General features: G+C 41.9%; 1 protein-coding gene across 8 annotated transcripts in view; it reads right to left on the bottom strand.

Annotated features, from left to right (window-relative positions):
- EHBP1 (EH domain binding protein 1) overlaps positions 1–21074 on the bottom strand; it is a 617593-nt gene that overhangs the window by 323276 nt on the left and 273243 nt on the right. For 7 of the 8 annotated variants that reach the window (XM_033936740.1, XM_033936741.1, XM_033936747.1 and 4 more), the window contains one exon: positions 8197–9108. The exons of the other annotated variant lie outside the window; for it this stretch is intronic. In XM_033936740.1, coding sequence (XP_033792631.1) covers positions 8197–9108 — 912 coding nt within the window. The remainder of the gene's footprint in view (positions 1–8196; positions 9109–21074) is intronic. 8 annotated transcript variants of the gene reach the window in all.

The following is a 21074-nucleotide window of genomic DNA, read 5'->3' as shown; positions in this document are numbered from 1 at the left end:
TGGCTCCTGTGCTGGTGGAGAATGCTCTTAAAATGCTGGTCCGCTGGTACATGACTCCGGCTCACCTGAGTAAGATGTCTGGTCAGGGTACAGCCTTATGCAGGAGGGGCTGTGAGGAGCGGGGAACCTTTTTTCATATGTGGTGGAGCTGCCCTTCCATTCAGGCCTTTTGGAGACAGGTGTTTAAGTATGTGGGGGCTCTTCTTCAGGTGTCCCTCCAAGAAAGAGCAGAGGTAGCCTTATTGGGGTTTCCCATGGGAGGGGAAGATGATACCAAAGATAGACTGGTACGGTTGACGTTCACAGCGGCTAGGCTGACTGTGGCTTGTCATTGGCGAAGCACAATTATACCCACGCTGACTCTTATGAGAGAAAAATTGGGATGGGTATGTAACAGATACAGGCTTTCGGCCCTGTTGACTAGGAGGTGGCAGTACTATTACGATATTTGGGGGAGATACCTGGAAGTGGAGGGATTGGATGTGGGGAGTTCCACTGTTAGTTGAATTGATGGACCTGGATTGGACTTGGGTACTGAGGGTTTGTCTTATTCTGGTTATGTGATCTTATTTGTTCGATTCTGTTCTTTTTCTCCTTCCTTTTCTTTGGGTGCTTGACGCCCATTGGGGGAGATATTTGATTTAAGGGGGAAGCTGGTTGTTGTATGTTGTTACAGGGGGTGGGGGGTGGAAGGGTTGGAAGGGAGGGGTGTGGGGATGACCTCAGTGGGTTTTGCTGTTTTGTAATTTGACTGATTGTACTGTTCTTGTATTGTACAGCTGTGGTGGTCTGAGGTTTTTTGTTATAAATAAACAATTACAAAAAAAAAAAAAAAAAATCAGATCTAGTATCATCTGTGTTAAGATCTGTATGAATTCAGCAAAAGCCAATACCGACTCAAATTTCTAAGACTAGGATGTTTTATCTGACTTTTCTCTGCCCTTCAAAGCTCTCTTTTCTTAATCTTATACCTCTATACTTTTGAACAGACAATTTGATCAAGTAGGCATTCCAATGAATTATTCGGAAGATTATAACCAACAATAGAATCATCTGAGATAACTTAGAGCAATAAGATCTACATTGTCTCCAGCTCTCTCCAACTCTTCCGCAAACATCTGAAAACCTGGCTATTCTCTAAAATGTAATACTTACTCCTTCTCTGGCATACTAAGCCCTCCAAATATTCTTCTCACTTTATTCTTTAACCTTCATTGGAGTTCTTTTCTCTCCCAACTCTTGTAAACCGTGCCAAGCTCTAAGATTGTGGAGAGGATGCGGTATACAAACCTAAGGTTTAGTTTAGTTTAGTTAGTTTAGGTAGTTTTTGTACTGTTGCTCGGGCCATTTTATTGCCTTGCTTAGATTATTGTAATTATCTTTATTATTGAACATTATTATTGCTTTGCTTAGATTATTGTAATTCTCTTTATTACTGAATATCTGTATAACAGATTGCAGCTATTACAAAATATAGCTGCAAGGTTAATTTTTTGTTCAAGTAGGTTTAAGAGAATTACTCCATTGTTGCAGGATCTTCACTGGCTTCCAGGGAAAAAAAAGAATCTTATTTAAAATAGCATGTTTAATCAACATGGCCATACACTGGATTAATTCATATATTGAATATTTTAATAACTGTGATATTTATATGACTGTGATTTCTCAGACTGAGGGATATTTGTCTGTAATCAGCATAAGAATTCTGGTTGATATGGCAGGCTATAAGAAACAGAACTTAATCAAACTCCCAAATCTTGTAATCTTGGAAGCCACTTCTCTTTAAACATTAACTGGTCTTCTCCCCACCCTACCATCAGAGGAAACATCTGAAGTGCAAACAACAAGGCTGGGATAGTAATAGTAAATTTCAAATTATCTGTCCAAAGAAGTGATATAATATTTAAAAAAAGAGATCCTGATATAATCTCCAAATCCCTTGGAAAAACAAGATCTCAAATATGAATTTACTTTGCTGACATTTTGTTTTCACATTGTGTACTGTGTGTATTTTGTGGTGGATTTTCGTCTTCTGTTTTTGTGTATGATTTATGGTGTGACAAACCCATTGCCAGCCCTAGCTTCGTCTCAGGGAAGAGCAGAAATAAAACACGGTCCCTGATCAGAAGAGCTGACCAGGTAAACAGCACAGTTATGGAAATGGCTTACTATCCCTCTGTTAGTGGGGTAGAGCAAGACACTTATGAGGGTTCATAGTCAGTTGCACGCGAGACACCAGCACGCCGACAATGGAGGGCAGACAATTCAGCGCAAGACACCAGCACGCCGCAGGAAAACTTATTTTTAAAGAGCTCCGAAGCGGGGTGTGAGTGGGGAACCCCTCCACTTTACTGCATAGTGTTCGCGCTGCTGTTGGGGGGGGGGTGTTGGGGGTTGGAACCCTCCATTATAGAGAAAACAGAACTTTTTCTGATTTTTTTCGGAATAAGTTCCGTTTTCTCTATAATGTGGGGGTTGCACCCCCCACACCCCCCAACGGCAGCGCGAACAGTATGCAGTAAAGTGGGGGTTCCCCCCCACACACACCCCCGTCGGTAATCTTTAAAACTATGCTGGACCAAGGGAGAGAGAGAGTGATGCCAGACTTTGGGGAGGGCAGAAGAGAGAGAGAGGGAGATCTACTGGGCTTGGGTTGGGGGTGTGGAGTTGAAGGAGGGGAAAAGAAAGGCGACAAGCTAGATAAGCGGAAAGAAAGGGATATAGAAAAAATGCTGGGTATGGATGGATTATAGGAACAAGAACACTGAGACAGAAGAGATGCTGGATATAGGGAGGGATAGAGACACAGGGAGGGGCAGGTGCTGAACATCAGGGGGCGGGGGAGTAGAGACAAGGACACAGAGGATAGAACCTAAAATAAGAATGCAGAGTGGGAATAAGTAGAGAAGAAATGTCAAAAGAACAGAAGACAGCATAGCAGTGAAGTGGGTCAAAGCATACAACACAAGCAGACACAAAAAAGCACCAAGGGCTGTGTCAGGGGTCTAATCAAAATAACACAACATTCATAGTCACCGTGCTAAGACAATACATAAAAAGCACAGGTGCTTAGTGCTTCTTTGTGTCTGCCTAAGTTGTGTGCTTTGACCCACTCCACTGTGTTGTCTTCTGTCCTTTTGACATTTCTTCTCTCTTTGGGTTAGATTCACAAAGCAAACCGATCGTGTACCGATCGGTTTGCGACCCCTTTACTATCAAATTTCTATCCAGCCTGATTCACTTAACTCTCCTGCAATCCGCTTCGAATCCATGCATGCAAATTGGACAGTGACCCGATTCACTACACCAAATTTCTGATCCGATTGGGCTGGCTGATCATCTGAAAAAGCGACTGCTGGGGGCCAGTCGAAAACATCTTTCTGTCTGGAAGCCCTGCAATCTCTCCTGCCTGCTTACCTCGAATGCTGCCCTGCTCAGCCCTGCTTCTTATCTCCTGCTGCTCGTCTTTCCGAAGCTCTTCTCCTGCCTGCCCAAACTGCTGCCTGCCCCGAACTGCCATGATTTCCTGCCTGCCTGGCCTCTCCCACCTTTCCCCGAAGTACAAGCCCGTGGTTTTAACCAGCGGGCTCTAAGCAGGTTAAATCCATGGGCTCCATTTATCTTTTTATTATTAGTGAGGGCGGCAGCTGGCAAGAATGGGACCAGCTTTCTGGGAGCCATGCGGGTTGGGGGGTCAGTGGATGTGGCAGCGTTTGATTCAGTCTCCCCAAAGTCCTGCCGCCCAAAGTACAAAAAAGTTAAAAAAAAAAAAAGATTGCTGCTCCTATGGTTTGCGCATGCCCGCAGATTGTGCATGCACGATCCATGCAGGCAGATGGGAGCGTTTCTCCGATTGCCCCCATCTGCATATTTTTGGTTTCTGAATTGATCGGACCTGCCAGGATCGGGCCTGATCTGGCAGGTTAGTGAATCCTGGCCTTTATTCCCACTCTGCATCCTTACTTCAGGTTCTATCCTCTGTGTCCTTGTCCCTATTCCACTGTCCCACCTCTGATGTTCAGCAACTGCCCCTCCCTGTGTCCCTATCCCTCCCTATAATCAGAAATCACATTATCTGATGTCAGAAATACCACAAAAGTGTACATGAATTGTACAATGAAGCCATAACTTTCAAAGGTGATCATAATCAAAGTGCAATGAGAAATACAAAAACACACATTAAAAAATATACAAGAAACTGGCCAATGTTACACTGAGTTTTAAAAAGAGTTCCAGGGGAGATCTGGGATATTAGAGACCAGTAAGCCTGACTTCAATAGTGGGCAAACTAATAATAATAATAACTTTATTTTTCTATACCGCCACAATCTTGCAACTTCTAGGTAGTTTACATTCAAGAGAGCTGGACATTCAGCAAGTTACAATATGCAGATATTTAGAGGAAATACAGAGTACATCAACTAATGGAAACAATTATAAAAAATAAAATTGTGGAACACGTAGACAAGCATGATTTGATAGGTTAGAATCAGCATGGGTTCAGCCAAAGGAGGTCTTGCCTCACCAATTTGCTTGACTTCTTTGAAGGTGTGAATAAACATGTGGATAAAGGAGAACTGGTTGATGGTAGTGTATCTAGATTTTCATAAACCTTTTAACAAAGTTCTTCATGAGAGGCTCCTGAGAAAATTAAAGAGTCATGGGATAGGAGGCAATGTTCAAATGTGGATTAGGAATTGGTTCTCAGACAGAATGCAGAGGGTTGGTTTAAATGGCCATTTTTCTCAGTGGAGGATGGTAAATAGTGGAGTGCCGCAGGGATCTCTCCTGGAACTGGAGCTATTTAACTTATTTACAAATGATCTGGAAATTGTGACGATGAGTGAGGTGATTAAATTTGCAGATGACACTAAGGGATCCTTTTACAAAGCTGCGCTAGAGCCTTAACATGCGGAATAGCGCGTGCTAAATCGCCGTGCTTTTCAGCAGGCGGTAGATTTTCGGCTAGCGCACACTAATCCGGTGCGTGCGTTAAAAACGCTAGCGCACCTTTGTAAAAGGAGCCCTAAACTGTTCAGTTGTTAGAACACATGCAGATTGTGAAAAATTGCAGGGAGACCAAATGAAATTGGAAGACTGGGTGTCCAAGCGGCAGATGAAATTTAATGTGGACAAATTGTGGCAATTCTAGCAACATCCCCGACTTGCCACAGGGGAATTATCAGGGCAAGCCAGGATCAAAGGGGTTTAGAGCCCATCAGAATAGTTTCTCCGATGAGCAAGTTTATTCTTAGTTTGATATACCGACCATCACAAGTATCTGGCCGGTTTACAGTATTAAAAATTTTAAAGATCTTAATAAAAAGGTCCAGTTCCTATAGCCTGTATCATTGGCAAGCAAGCCCAACACAGCACAAAGGGAAAATATGTGACACTGACAACAGGTCATAGCCTGAAACTGTGTGGCAGCAGGTTCAGGACAAATATCAGGAAGTTCTGCTTCACACAGCGAGTGGTGAGCGCTTGGAATGCTCTCCCAGAGGAGCTTGTGGCAGAGACTAGTGTTCAGGGTTTCAAGCGCAAGTTGGATGCACACCTTCTAGCAAATCATATCGAGGGATATGGGAGATCCGGGTCTCCAACAGGGAGCACCTAACTGGGCCTCCGCATGTGCGGATCGCTGGACTAGATGGACCTAGGTCTGATCCGGTGAAGGCGTTTCTTATGTTCTTATGTTTATGTTCTTATATACACAAACAGGCAGGGAAGCCATTTTGTCCCTGTTCAGAAAAAAAAGCAGTTTTTTTTCCTGACTGCACTCTGCAGTCCCGCCAAAGGGACTGCAGAGAGAGTACATGCCCATGCCTATTCCTCACAGGTGTAGGCAGGACTCTCTCCTATTTAAACATGACTGTGAGAGCAGTAAGGAGGCCAGCAGCCAGGAGAGCAGCAGAGGAACTAGCAACCGGAAGCAGCACCCTTGTCATTGCTCAGGAGGAACAGAGCAGCACCTAAGGTTTTGCCTCCTAACTCCAGATGTGGAGATGTTAGATGTGGGTGAAGCTGAGGAATTACCCGATTTAGGGCTGACGGCTTCACAGGAGTTTATGGAGGTGAGTGACATGCTTTTCTATGAAGAAGGGCTGGTAGAAGCCATGGATCTAGCTTAAACCGCTGGGCACAGTAATGAAGATAGTTGCTGCTGTGTGAATTATTGTTTAAAGCTGCTCTTACAAAAGCCAAATTGAATAGAGGCCATGGTGGAAAGTTGTGCATCAGTCAACTAAGTGTTTGTAACACCCCTGGGGAAACAGAGAATTGGACAGAGGTAGTGTGCTAGACGTGGTGTATTTAGATTCTAATAAAGCCTTTGATAGTGTTCTGTACAGGCGTCCAATAAATAAACTGAGTGCCCTTGATATGGCCCCAAAGGATTGTCCAAATGCATGTTAAAATGTACAGCGCTGCTTATTCCTTTCAGCACTATAGAAATAATAAAAAGTAGTAGTAGTAGTAGTAAAGTGGCAGACTGGGTTAGGAACTGATTGAGTGGAAGGTAACAGAGGGTAGTGGTCAATGGAGATCACTCTGAGGAAAAGGATGTTATCAGTGGTGTGCTTCAAGGTTTGGTTCTTTTTAACATTTTTGTAAGTGATATTGATGAAGAGGTGTCAGGCTGTATTTGCCTTTTTGTGGATGATACCAAAATCTGCAATAGAGGGTCTGAAATTTGGCAGCTAAGATTTAATGCTAAGAAATACAAGGTCATGCATATGGGCTGCAAAAATCTGACGGATTTCTACAGTTTAGGGGGTAAAGAACTTTTGTGCACAAAAGAGGAGTGGGGTTTGTGTGAGATAGTATATGATGATCTTAAGGTGGCCATATAGGTTGAAAAGCTGACGGCGAAAGCCAGAAGGATGGTAGGGTGCATAGGAAGAGGTATGGTCACTAGGAAAAAGGAGGTATTGATGCTGCTGTATAAGACTCTGGTGAGACCTCATTTAGAATATTGTGAACAATTCTTGAAACCGCATCTTCAAAATGATATAAACAAGATTGAGTTGGTCCAGAGGAAGGCTACTAAAATGATTGGTGGTCTTCGTCATAAGATGTATGGAGACAGACTTAAAGATCTCAATTTGTATACTTTGGAGGAAAGGCTGGAGATGGGAGATATGATAGAGACATTGAAATACCTACGTGTAATAAATGCGCATGAGATGAGTCTCTTTTATTTGAAAGGAATCTCCAGAATGAGAGAGTATAGGAGAAAGTTAAGAGGTGATAGGTTCAGGAGTAATATAAGGAAATACTTTTTTTTAACAAAAAGGATGGTAGTTGTGGAATCGTCTCCCGTTAGAGGTGATGGATACAAAGACTGTGTCGGAATTCAAGAAAGCATGGGACAGGCATATAGGTTCTCTTAGGGAGAGGAGGAGATAGTGGATGCTGCAGATGGGCAGACTGTATGGGCATTTGGCTTTTATCTGCCATCAGGTTTCTATGTGTTCATCAATAAAGGACTACTAATGATCCTTTACTTGATGGCCCTTGGTGCTTTTTAGTCTAAAAGGACAGAAGACCCTGAAAAAAGATTTTAGGAAAATAACCAGAAAAGAGCAACAAAAAATGGTATAAAAGTATTTTTTGAATTTATTGATTTTAATATGTCCGCTTTGTGAAATATACATCTCCAATATCTTGAATTTAAGTTTCTATTTCTGTTACTATGACAAGTTTTCCATTTAGGGCTTAAATGTCATTACTTTTTGTAGGGTTTTTAAACTGGAGCTCTGAAGGCATCCTTCAATGTCTAATGATGCCTACCTGGAAAATAGGCATGATTAGGGGTGGAGAATAGGAGTGGTAAACTTAGGCGTTGTTAGGTATCCAAGATAGATACCAATAAATTCGACCAGGAAAAATCTGCCCTAATATACTGGTGCCTACCTCCATGACACCTAGTGATGCATAGGGATTCCTAGGCGTGATTCTATAAAGGATGTCTAGCAGCTGAATGACAATCATGTGTACCAGTGCCTAAAAGTTAGGCGCGGTTTATAGAATCAGGCCCTTTAGGCATAAGCATCCATCTGCTAAATTTTCAGAATATCAGAGCACCCTACAGATTCAGTCAGCTGATATATTATACAATATTATGATCTGATCAGATGGACAACATAACCTAGATTCAGTAGTATCTGAATTTCATCAAATACTCAATGATCTTACCTGTGAAGTTTTTGCAGGTTGATCTGTGTGATTTAATGGAGATTTACTGTCAGAGCCAACATCTGTGTTTGTCTGCTGTAGAGAAGTTTGTTTTTTTATTGCAAGATCTGTATCCTTATTGTAAGAATGCCCAAGTTTGTAAGTTGGAGACATACTGGGCTTTTTGACAGCAGAACCAGAATCTGTAAATCTATTCTCTATGGCTTGTAAATGCCTCCATTCTTCTTCCTCTGAGTGAGTAATAGTACCATTTATACTTTTGTGCCACCGACTGTTGGTGTCCTCAGGTAGAACTGTTGGAGATGCACTCTTTCTTTCATCACTGACATGTGACAAGTCACTTAAATCTAAAGTGTCTGCTTTCAACAGTTTCTTTTTCCCTAACAATGGCAAAGCTTGAGTTGTGTCTGTGATGTTGCTCCTCCCAGCATCTTCAGATCCTGAACTCCTACAAGAACTCTGCTGGAACTTTAGTGAGTTAGTCTCACTTTTAATCCTGTGAGAAGATGAAGCTGTGCTTGGGCTCAGACGATCATCAAGAGTCTGATGTTCACTTTCGGACTTTCCTACACCTCTGTCATTTGCAAATAAAGAATCATCCTGAGAAACAACATCTGCCAAGCTATTATTAGCTTGTTGCACTTCTGGCTCTCGGTTCAAATCATTAAGCTCTGCATAGAACTTATCCTGATCAATGGAACTATTTGTATCCGTCTCAAAGTTCCCCACTTTATATGTGCTTTTACTGCTATTTTCTTCAATTTGAACCACATTTAATTCCTGGCCACTGAAATGTGCCCTAATTTGGTAAAGATAAGTCATTACTGTCAATTTGTCAGGAATTGCTAACAAAACCATATCAGAAGGTTCCAGCAATCGTGATATTCCTATCTTGGCAAAACCATCATAAGCCTTAAAAATAAACAAAATAGAAGAATTAGGATAAAGAAATATTAATAATCTTATAGTAGATTTAGAACATTTTAAAACATACATATAACTAAAATTTCAAGACACTGAATTTAATGTAACTACATGAGCTGCCTTGATTGGTTTCAGAAAGAATGCATATATAAATACCAATAATAAAAGGGTCCTTTTACTAAAATGCCTTAGACACTTAACATGCGTTTTTGGGTGCAGTAACGGGATTTGCATTATTCTGACAGTTACCGTGCACTGAATAATGTTAAAGGCATTTGGTGTTAAGAGGGCTGTGGGGCATGGAAGGCATTTTTACAGGTAGTACTAACACATATTGCACGTTCTCACTTCTGCTGTTAGCACAGGCTCACTTAGGGAAGATTCAAGAAAGTGTACCAAAAACTAGGTGTGAAAAGTATGAGCGCTAAGCGCCAATTCTACAATAGCAACTGCACACAAAACTGCCCTTAACACTTTATTCTGTAAATTGACACATGCATACCCTGTCAAAGGCAGGTGTAAACAGAAGTTGACCAAATTTCATTTTCAGTTACAGCAAAGAAACCAACCCCAACATTTTTATACCTGATTTTGATTTCAGTTGAGAGGTTATTTTAATTTCTGGCCATGTTTTTGGTTCTGGCACAGAATGGCCAAGTGTTTTTGGTGGAAGCCAAAAATTTATGTTTTGTCTCCATTCCTCCTGAACAAGAATTGCCTCTCCTTCTGGATGCCTCCAAATGCCTCCACCCACTTGTAGGCTCGCTTAAGCCTATCTTACAATCTCTAGGGGAGAGTGTGGCACAGTACTTAAAACTACAGCCTCAGCACCCTGAAGTTGTGGGTTCAAACCCACACTACTCCTTGTGACCCTGGGCAAGTCACTTAATCCCCCCCCCATCCCGCCCCAGGTACAATGGATAAGATTGTGAGTCTGCAAGGACAGACAGGGAAAAATGCTTGAGTATCTGAATAAATTCATGTAAACCCTTTATAGCCCCCTGGGAGAATGGTATAGAAAATTAAACAAATAGTGGTTTAGGGCTCTAGTTAGGGTGTGAATGAGCTTCAGTTACTCCTGGCCTAACCAGCTCTGCTCTCAAAATGGCTGTTGAGATTGGTGGCTTCTACCCAGCCTATACCATTAGACCACTAGGGACTGTAATGCAATCCGTGTATGAGGGGAGCTATTCTTTGTATTCTTTTTGTACTGTGATTGCAAGTAATAAAGTTATGATCTTCCACAATAGTTTATATGATAAACAGAATACTCCAAAAAAATGCTTTTGATTCAAAATTTTAGCAGGAATTTAAGTCTATAAATTTGGGATGACAAGCTCCTTAGGAATTTGTTTCTCTCTGGAGTTATGTCAACTGTCACTCCAACTGTGTGCAAGTCAGTCACTATAAAAGCATGTGGCTTTTAGCTATAGTTTTTCATTAACTGCAATGTGTGGCGGCTATTTTGCTTGAAGGTATAATACAGTCTTTTACTATTTAAATTATTCTAATCTGGTTTGGATACTGTGGGGCTCATAATAAAAAAAAAACCAAACGTCTAAAAAGTGGCCTAAATGGGTACTTGGACGATCAAAAAGTCTGATCGTCCAAGTACCCATAATCAAAGCTGGTTTTAGACGTATCTAAAACCAGCTTAGGCCCTTCCCCTGCCTCTAAATGCATAGAGTGAAAAGAGGCGTTTTTAGGGGAGGGGAAAGGGCAGGCGGTGAGCGGGAGGTGGGCTGACCTAGACCTAGGCGTGCAGCAGGTATAACCAAAACTTTAGGCAGGTTGCCTAGTCGGCACTTATACGTTTTGACTTAGACCAAGTCAAAACAGGTATAAGTGCCGAAAAGGGGCCGCTGAGCTGATCGCTGCAGTTCAGCGGCCCCTGCCTACCCTCTACTGCAACGTTCGCTGCAGGAGAGATGGTTCATCTCTCCTGCCGCAATGGTGATTACCCACCCCCCTTCGAACCATGGCACTTTGGGGTGAGCATCGCCCAAGGGGAGAGGAACCCAAGGCGCCTCAGCCAATCAAGGCCTCAGGCCCCTCCCCGTGCATCAGATGATGCGCTGCAACGTGGCCTAAGGCTGCTATTGTGCAGCAGTCAGCAGGGGTGCAGGAGCAGGAGGACCACGCTTCCTCCTGTTCCCGAAGATTGAAGCCTAGGAGCAGGAGGGACCGGGCACCCCTCCTGATCCCAACAATTTAAAAGGGACGTGGGGCAGGTGGGCCGGGCCTGACCTGGGGTGGGCTGGTCGGGGGCGAGGTGGTGGGGCTGATCGGGGTTGATTCAGGAGGGTGTTGAGCCGGGCCTGGGTGCCGGGCTACTGCACGCTCTCCTGCCTGCCCTGCTCTGCCCCAATCTCTCCTGCCTGCTTGCCCCAACTCTCTTGTTCTCTGCTGCCATTCCCCGCAGTGCAGGCCCGCAGCTTGCACTGCGGGGAACGGTGACAGAGAGGAGGAGAGTCCGGCGTGCAGGCAAGAGAGATCGGGGCAGAGCAGGGCAGGCAGGAGAGATTGGGGCCTGGGGGGGGGGCGGTGTCGGGCAGGGCCAGTGTGTTAGGCCGGTGGGTGGGGCTAGTGTAGGCTCTCCTGCCTGCCCTGCCCCGATCTCTCCTGCTCTCTGACGCCATTCCCCGCAGAGCAGGCCTGCTTTAAAACCATGGGCTTACACTGCAGAGAATGGTGGCAGAGAGTAGGAGAGTCCGGCAAGCAGGGAACAGAGATCGGGGCAGAGCAGGGCAGGCAGGAGATATCAGGGCTGAGCCCTGACAGCAGTGACAGGAGGCTGCTTCTCCTGTCACTACTGTCAGGGTGTACATGAGCGGCGATTGCTTTCTAGTGATCCTGGTCGTCGGTAGAGGGCGTGTTAACAATCGGCCCCATTTGCATGCAGGCCTTTAGTGAATTCGTCGTCCGGCATGCAAATGGAAACGGATCACACACGGTTTGGAGGTTTAGTGAATCTAGGCCAAAGTTTATAGAATAGTGCCTAAATAAAGTTACTTGTATAACTACAAAGTTGTGCCAATTAGTATCAATTAATGCCACTTATGGGCTATTATTGGTACTTAATTAATTGGCGCCTAATTTAGGAACTCAACTGGCTTGCACTGAAGGAATGGCGGCAGAGGGCAGGAGAGTCTGGCGAGCAGGCAAGAGAGATCAGGGTGTGCGCATGAGCGGGGATTGCTCTCTAGTGATCCTGGCCGCGGGTAGGAGACGTATTAATGTTCGTCCCCATTTGCATGCAGGCCTTTAGTGAATTCGTCGGCCTGCATGCAAACAGAAACGGATTGCACACAGATTGGAGGATTAATGAATCTAGGCCTTACTCGCCCAAATTTGTGCACTAGACGGAAACTTGTACTGTAATTATTGCAAGTCGTAACCTGTAAACTGTATTTTATGTATGTTTAACTTGTAATCTGTTCTGAGCTCTTTGGGGAAAACGGGAAAACAAAATGAATTAAATAAATCAATACATTTGGGTACACAATGTTTTAGAATCCGGTAGTTAGTGCCTCCTAAATAAAAAGTGCTAAGTGGTTCTGCACTAATTGCAATTGAGTACCACTCATTAATAGAAATGTTAATACAGAACCTGCAAAAAAGATACCAGGCACACTCCTAATAATAATAATAACTTTATTCTTTTATACCGCCATAACCAAAAGTTCTAGGTGGTTTACACTAAAAAGAGCTGGACAATCAGCGAAATACAATAATACAGTAAAAAATACAGCTACTGCACCTTACTTTTCTGCATTAAACTGCAAAAGCTAATGTACAGTACTTTAGTAAAAGGGTCCCAAATTGTTAACATTTTACTGGCAATGTACAGAAATTAAAAAATATAAGAGCTTTCATTATCATACTACAGATTTTCTGTATATAACATTAACCGCTTACGTGCTTCTAAGAAATCATGTCTAGAAAAATAAATGGCAATTTACTTTGTTACAAATATTGATAGTTGACATGAAAAAAACTAGAATTAGCAGAAACATTATAATTATGAAAGGAAATTTGTAGAAAGCAGTCCATGAAAGCTTGTTTGCTCTGAGCTGGTTTTATAAAATGGACCTGCATAGGAAATAAAACAGGAGAACCAGTGAGCCATGTCAGTGTTTTTACTCAAATGCCCATGAGGCTCTGCAGTCTCAGGTCACTAATAATTGAGTGGTTTTAGCTAATTAATATTTTTAGTAGCCTTGTGCTTTGAACTGCATAATAATTAATACAACTATTCCTTAATCTTATCAAATGTTAAGAAACCTTGAAACTTTGCAATCCAAATATATCAAAGCAAGCAATTATGATATACTTAAATAAAAGAATTAAGAAAAACATATTTTTAAAAATCAAATTTTATTAAATCCATTTAAAGAACTCCACATCAAAAGAAAGAAATAAGGAAAATAAGATGAAGTGTTTAAAGTTTGCATTTCTAAAAAAACAAAAAGGGAGCAGGGAGTACCGTATTTCCGTTTTTTTTGCATGGGTTTTATAAACCTGTGTATTGGGTGCGGCTTGCTTAAATGGAGCGACTTATCTAAAGACATGAAAACTCATTTGCGAAAACTATAATTCAGTACAGTTTACAAAAGATGACATACTTAAATGTGTGTATGCATACATTGTGTTGTGTGTTAGCAATCAATCGTGATTAATCACAATTAATATAAAAGATAATTTTAAAGAAAATACACCAAAATCATAAAAATCCTAAAATCAAGCAAAAACCACTGTTTATCTGTAGTTTTCTCTCTGTCTTTCATCTGCTACCTAGTCCCCCTCTCAGCTCTATCCTAATCTCTCCTTTCTCTTGCATCCAAGCCTGTGTGTCTCTTCTTTTCTTCTTCCCACTCACCCCCTTATATCCAGTATTGGAGGAGGCAGCCGACAGCCATCCAGCGAGGGAGGTATTTAAGGGGGTACTGTTTGTTTGCTCTAAAGCAGACTTTACAACCAAGCAGTAGTGTTGAAACTGTGGTCTTTCAAAGTCTGTACAAGATTGGATTTTGTAAAGAGTGTCCAACTTGTGTGGAGACACTGGAATAGAGAGTAGAGAATCCCAGTTTTCAAATAAGGCTTCCTTCATATGATTATGGAGTGAAACCTTTATGCAGTCCGTAGGCCACTTTTTATAGTCCAGAGCTTCCATGAGTTCTTCTTTAGTCTCTGCCTCAGATTCCAAAATAATTGGAAGCATCTCTCCCATCTATCTGATAAAATTTGTAAATGACAGACTTTCTGGAGGTGACCTTGGATGAGGAGGTGGAGGAGATGGATCAGAAGGAATTCCATAAGACTTATCTGCAGACAAATCAGGATAGTTGCTGGAAGAGTGTGGCGACAGGTTTGAGTCATACTCCTCAATATCAGCCCTTGCAGATGTAGACCGTTGAGGAGAGAGTCAAGGTGAGCTTCAAGAGGAGCATCAAGAATGTAATGATGAACTCTGTTCTCTAGAAGAGGATGCATGCCTCCTCAACTTGGATGCTCAACATCGTGGTGTCCGAGAATGATGCCTCAATTGAGTTTGAGGGTGGTGCTCGGACTGGGCTGAGACTGAGTGTGTTGATGCAGGAATTTGCATAGGGTGCGACTGCAGCATCACAGCCAGTTCCATCTGCAACAGTGCTCAAAGCTATTCTTGCAGAATTGGTGCCAGTACCAATATTGGAAAGAGTACATTAGATGCTGGCTGTTTTGGGTGTTGAGGTGTTTGGGACATTGATGTTGATACACTCCTCAAAGGAGACATAAACTGTAGAAATGGCAATATGGCATTGGTGCATCAATGGTTAGAGTGTGTCGAATGTGATGATACTCGAGACAATGCCAATGTATGCTTGAAGGGGGACACATCTTTATGCTTCTTAGCTTTCTTACAAGGTTCCCCTGATGATAATAGCACCAACGATGATGAGGTAGAATGGACTGTCAATGCCATCGGTGCCGGTGACAGTGCTGGAGTAACTCGGGGTTGAGTGTTGCTGGCAGAGTCTCCAGCCATAATCGATGTACCTAAAGTTGAACTGAAAAGTTTCTCGAATTGCAACTTCCTGACTGAAAGTGACCTCTTCTGCAAACGAGAACAGAGTATGCAGAAAATATCTTGATGATCAGGACCTAGGGATTGGACACACCAATTATGCGGATCTGTATCTGAAATGGTCCAGTGGCATTGAGTAAACTGCTTGAAGCTGCTATGAGCCTTGGACATTGATGAAAAAACTGCTGACACAAGGTCAAAGGGCTCTATGGTCTGGGGAGGTGGAGTAGATGGAATACCAAAAAAACATCAATGCTTTTGGCCTGAAAACAGGCTGAAAAGAGCCCGAAGGCCTGAAAAACAAAGTCAAGAAAAATTTTTAAAAAAATGTTAAACTGAATTGAGGAGAAAGAAAAGAAATATAAAAATATGAATGAAATGAAGAAAAAAAAAAACAGGAAGCATAAAGATACAAGAAGTTTGAGGTACTTAGAGTGATTCTAAATCACAGCTTCTCAGCTCAGTGGAAAACTGATGGTTCCGTGAGCCAATGTCAGGTGGGAAGGCACCACCAGCACATGCACAGTATGGGCACTGGGCAGTCTTAAAGTTTTAAAAGTGACACTACACTTTTTGACTGTCCATGCTGGGTTCCATGAATGACATCACCCACATGTGAGAATATAATGCCAGCTTGTCCTCAGAGAAATAATGAAAAACTACACTAATCCATTCTAGGCTTTATCAATGCTGAGGAACCTTCTCTTTCCGACTGCCAGTATAACTGCACTGATCTACAAGATAACAAAAAAATTAAGATTACCTGATACTAAATTATAAATATTTTGGATGAACACATTATTTTTACTTAGCTAGGTTTTCTTTTTTAATTGCAGCTTTAAAATGTTTTTCTTCAATCATTCTTATAAATGCAAAGTACTGTATTATGTATACCAAATGTGCAAAGGCTTTATTCTTTTATTTGTTCTGGCCCTTTAATCGATTCTGGTCCATCAAGTTTTTCTGGTTCTTTAGAGCCAAAGAGGTTTCTCAATTTACAGGTTAGTATCCTAGCATGACCTTTGAAAACTATATTATGTTTCAACAAACTCTTAAAAGGTCCTACTAGGTGCTTTAAATGTATAGCTAGGTATATGGCTTTTTTTCATTTTCTCTTTATTACATCCACTTTTCTGTTATTAAATGAAAATTCATTTATTTTGTTTTATGGTTTTAAGATTCAGTTCACTATGGAATTTTGCAATAGACACAAAGCAGGAGAAAAACCTTGCAAAATAGTCTGAATTAGCATAGGAATGCTTGTTTTGCTTGTTTTAATTTAGAAAATTTAAAGTCTCTTTTCCCCTCATCAAGTTTGACAAGCTGATTGACAGACATCAATTGCAGTCTATCAACAAAAGCACCACAGGCAGTATTCTAAACATCTCCCAATTATACAATGCACTGACATATTGGTCAAGATCAGATGTCACAGGTAAATACCTACTTATTCGGCAAAGCTTACAGATTTGGACAGTGATTAGTTTGGAGAAAAGTATATGAGTGATAGTGTAAGGCAATGTTTTGCTATTTGTAAAAGGTCATTTCAAGATGCAATTATGCTCCATAATTACACTATTTTTTTTCTATTTCTAACAAGAAGGGTTAAGCCCTTCTAAACAGCATCACTATGAATTTGCCTTTATTCTTGGTCACCCAGAACTATTTTTAGTTAACAAATAAGGAGAAAAAGCTTCTCGAATAAAGCTAGCATATGTATTCACACAAAATGCTATTTTAATTGGTTAGGCGGAGCAACTGTCAAATATGTTATGTATCTGCATGGAACATATACACAAGCATTGTTCCCAGGACTGCATTCATTCCAACCAAGGGCACATGAGGTTATCAGACAGAATTGTGAGAGGCTGTGAAATAAATCTGCAGGAAACAACTGAGATACTCAATGTAGCTGTCAGGCAAGAGGTTATAAAGCGATGAAAGAAAAAAATAGCACAATAAAAATGAATTTCCTTTTTTTAAACAGGGGATTATCTATCATTAACAAGACAGATTAAAGGAAAAATACACCAAATCAAAATAAACATATAGAACACAAATTCCAAACCAATAACAAAAAATTCCTCCCTGCATATTAGCCTCCTTTTATCAAGCTGCATTAGGGTTTTCTATCGCAGGCCACTGCGATAGAATCCCTATGAGTGTTGGAGCTTTTACCAAAGTGACACACGATAAAAAAACCTCTATCGCAGTTTGATAAAAGAAAGCCATATTGTTTAAAATCCTAAATCATCTCAGTAGATTTTACAATCCACCTGCCCCTCTATTTGCACATCTCAGATTAATTTTAATATACCTCAGCTATAACTTAAATGGGACTGTTGCAGATTTTAGATGAGATTACTTAAAAACCAAACACCAATCAACTGAATAGAAAAGGGATAATTTTGGAAACAGCTTGTATTTTAAAAATAAGACTTCCTTTTTCATAAATTATACTTGCCTATGCTTCTTTCATTGCTAGTTCCTAGAAAAGCCTTATACATCAAAAGACCTTATTATGGTTACAGATCAAACCACTTCACATATTAAGAGCAGGAAAACTGTATTAGTATGGCGATAGGACATGGGAAGACAAATGCAGAAACTATGGGCTAGATTCACTAGGCCCACCGATCATGTCCTGACCACTTTGCAACCCCGACCCGATTCACTAGCCTTCCTCCCGAGTGTATCCACACCCGATCCGATCATGCAAATGAGGGGAAACGACATGCAAAGTAGGAAGGGCCTCAATTCACTAAACCAATTCAGGCACACCGACTGGGCTGGCTGATCCTAAAACAAGCGACTGCTGAGGATCAGTTGCTTGTGCAAAAACACTGCTCTCTGCCCTGACTCTCCTGCTCTTGCCTCCCCGACTCTGTGGTTTTAACCCGCAGGTTTAAAGCAGAACTGCACTAAGGCATGTTCTGTTAAGTTCCAGAACACGCTGCAGTGCAGCCCCACTTTAAACCCGCGGGTTAAAACCATGGGCTCATAAAATGTTTCCAGCTCTGTAGAAAAAAAAAGTTTCCAGCTCTTCCTTGCGCAGAGAGCATGCGCAGACCAGCTACAGGCAAATAAGATGGTCTGAATGTGTCAGGATCACTCTCCAGCGATCCGTACGGTCGGTGGGGGGCATGCCTCCAATCGCCCCCATTTGCATGATGACACATTGTGGATCAGTCGGCCTGCCACGGATCATCCACAGCTCGAACAGGATCGGGAAGGCTAGTGAATCTAGGCCTATATTCATGCAGTAAGAAAGGTAGGTGTCAAAGACAGGCACCAGTATATTAGGCTACGGTTTTCTTTCCCTAAAATACCAGCACCTAACTCAATCCATGCCCAGACTCCACCCTTAACCATACCTACATTTTGGGTTGGCACCTAGGTGTAGATGTCTACATGGCACCTACTGAATTAGGCTCCTAACTGAAAATTAATTATTTTAAAATAGTTTTTAACTAGTTTTTAATGGTGCTGTTCAATGAACAGCACCAATTGGACCAATTTAAAATTTAGTTAGGCGTGCCAATCCAGGAGCCTAATGGCAGGCACTTTTTGTAAAATCAGTGCCAGAATAGCTAGGTTAAGAGTTTTGTCTGGTTAGATACTTTATCTTCCAATCACAAACCAGGGTAATTTTGCCCTTGCCCCAATTATCGCCCTGTAGCAATTCCTTATTTCAGAAGAAAGGGTCAACTGTTCTGCTCAGTCTTAGCTCCCCTGTATGTAAATGCATATGTGCATACTGTGTGTAAACATTGTGACAGGGAAAAGCACACAGTCAGAAAAATGCCTAAGGTGCAGGCTGGGTCAAGCCCTGGTACTAAACAGATTAAACCTGGGGCTTCAAAAGTCAGAGACATCTATAAGAACATAACAATAGCCTTACTGGGTCAGACCAATGGTCCATCAAGCCCAGTAGCCCGTTCTCATGGTGGCCAATCCAGGTCACTAGTACCTGGCCAAAACCCAAGGTGCAGCAATATTCCATGCTACCGATACAGGGCAAGCAGTGGCTTCCCCTGTGTCTTTCTCAATAACAGACTATGGACTTTTCCTCCAGGAACTTGTCCAAATCTTTCTTAAAACCAGCTACGCTATCCACTCTTACCACAACCTCTGGCAATGCATTCCAGAGCTTAACTATTCTCTGAGTGAAAAAAAATTTCCTCCTATTAGTTTTTAAAGTATTTCCCTTTAACTTCAAGTGTCCCTTAGTCTTTGTAATTTTTGACGGAGTGAAAAATCGATCCACTTGTACCCGTTCTACTTCACTCAGGATTTTGTAGACTTCAATCATATCTCCCCTCAGCCGTCTCTCTTCCAAGCTGAAGAGCCCTAACCGTTTTATACTTTCCTCATACAAGAGGAGTTCCATCCCCTTTACCATCTTGGTCGTTCTTCTTTGAACCTTTTGTAGCGCCACTATATCTTTCTTGAGATAAGGAGACCAGAATTGAAAGCAATAGTCCAGATGAGGTCGTACCATGGAGCGATACAGTGGCATTATAACATTCTTAGTTTTGTTAACCATCCCTTTTTAACTAATTCCTAGCATCCTATTTGCTTTTTTGGCCACCGCCGCACATTGGGCGGAAATTTCATCGTATTGTATACGATGACACCCAGATCCTTTTCTTGGGCGCTAATCACCAAAGTGGACCCTAGGATCCGGTAACTGTGATTCAGTTTATTCTTTCCAATGTGCATCACTTTGCATTTGTCCACATTAAATTTCATCTGCCATTTGGACGCCCAGTCTTCCAATTTCCTGCAATTTTTCACAATCCGCATGCGTTTTAACAACATTGAACAGTTTAGTATCATCTGCAAATTTAATCACCTCACTCGTCATTCCAATTTCCAGATCATTTATAAATAAGTTAAATAGCACCGGTTCCAGTACAGACCCCTATAGCACTCCACTGTTTAGGCTCCTCCATTGAGAAAAATGACCATTTAACCCTACTCTCTGTTTTTATCCGATAACCAATTCCTAATCCCTGTAACAAAAGCCTGTGAGTCAGCAGTTTATTCTAAAGCCCACTTCTCCTGGTAAAGGAAAAACCCAGAGAGAGGGTTGGATGGAAACAATTACACCTAAGAACACACCAGGGAAAGCTTTATTTAAAGCAGGCAGACTAGTTAAGGAATAGCCAATGAGAACCCAACAGAAGCTAAAGAGGATCGGCTCCATTCCCAACCAAAGCCCTGAAGTCACAGGGCAGAGGCCTATTGTCCTCAGGAGGTCAAGCTACGAGAGAAACCAAAGCTAACCCAGGACGTCTGGCAAGGAAAATTTCCAAACTCAGCTCTATAGAAAGACCTGGTCTGGATGTAATCAAAGCAGCAGGTGGACAAGATATAGGCCTAGTTTCTTTATCTGGGAAAAGTGATATTCAGCCAGAGTGTGACGTGTGCATGAGTGAAGGGGAATGTGATACAATAAGCTTGTTGGAAGGTAATGAAATGCAGTGGGAGCTAGGGGACTAGAACATAGAAGTGAGTGTGGTGTTAGTCTGAATGTGTGTTATAGTGAGAAACACTGAACAGTAAAGCTGACATCTCAGAGCAGTTTCAGTTCCCTTAAGAAGATTTACTGTGGGGGAAGGGAATTCCTTAACTCTATCCCTCTCTAATTGACTAGCATGGCTGCAGCAATGCTAAAGTATAAAGATAAAGCCCTAATGTTAATTGAAGCTCACCAAGGGGTTTTGTTAAATGTGAGGGATACAGTCAGGCAGGTTTGCCCTCTCTGTGAGCCCTGGCAATTTCAGTTAAAGGCTCAGTGACTAGTTTTGCCAATATCAGGAACATTTTAGGGCAAAGGCAAAGGCAAGATTCAAGCATAATTAGCAAAGCCTACAATGAACTG

The sequence above is a fragment of the Geotrypetes seraphini genome, chromosome 3 (assembly GCF_902459505.1).
Source record: "Geotrypetes seraphini chromosome 3, aGeoSer1.1, whole genome shotgun sequence".
Lineage (NCBI taxonomy): Eukaryota > Metazoa > Chordata > Amphibia > Gymnophiona > Dermophiidae > Geotrypetes > Geotrypetes seraphini.
This window is presented reverse-complemented; position numbering and strand designations above follow the sequence as displayed.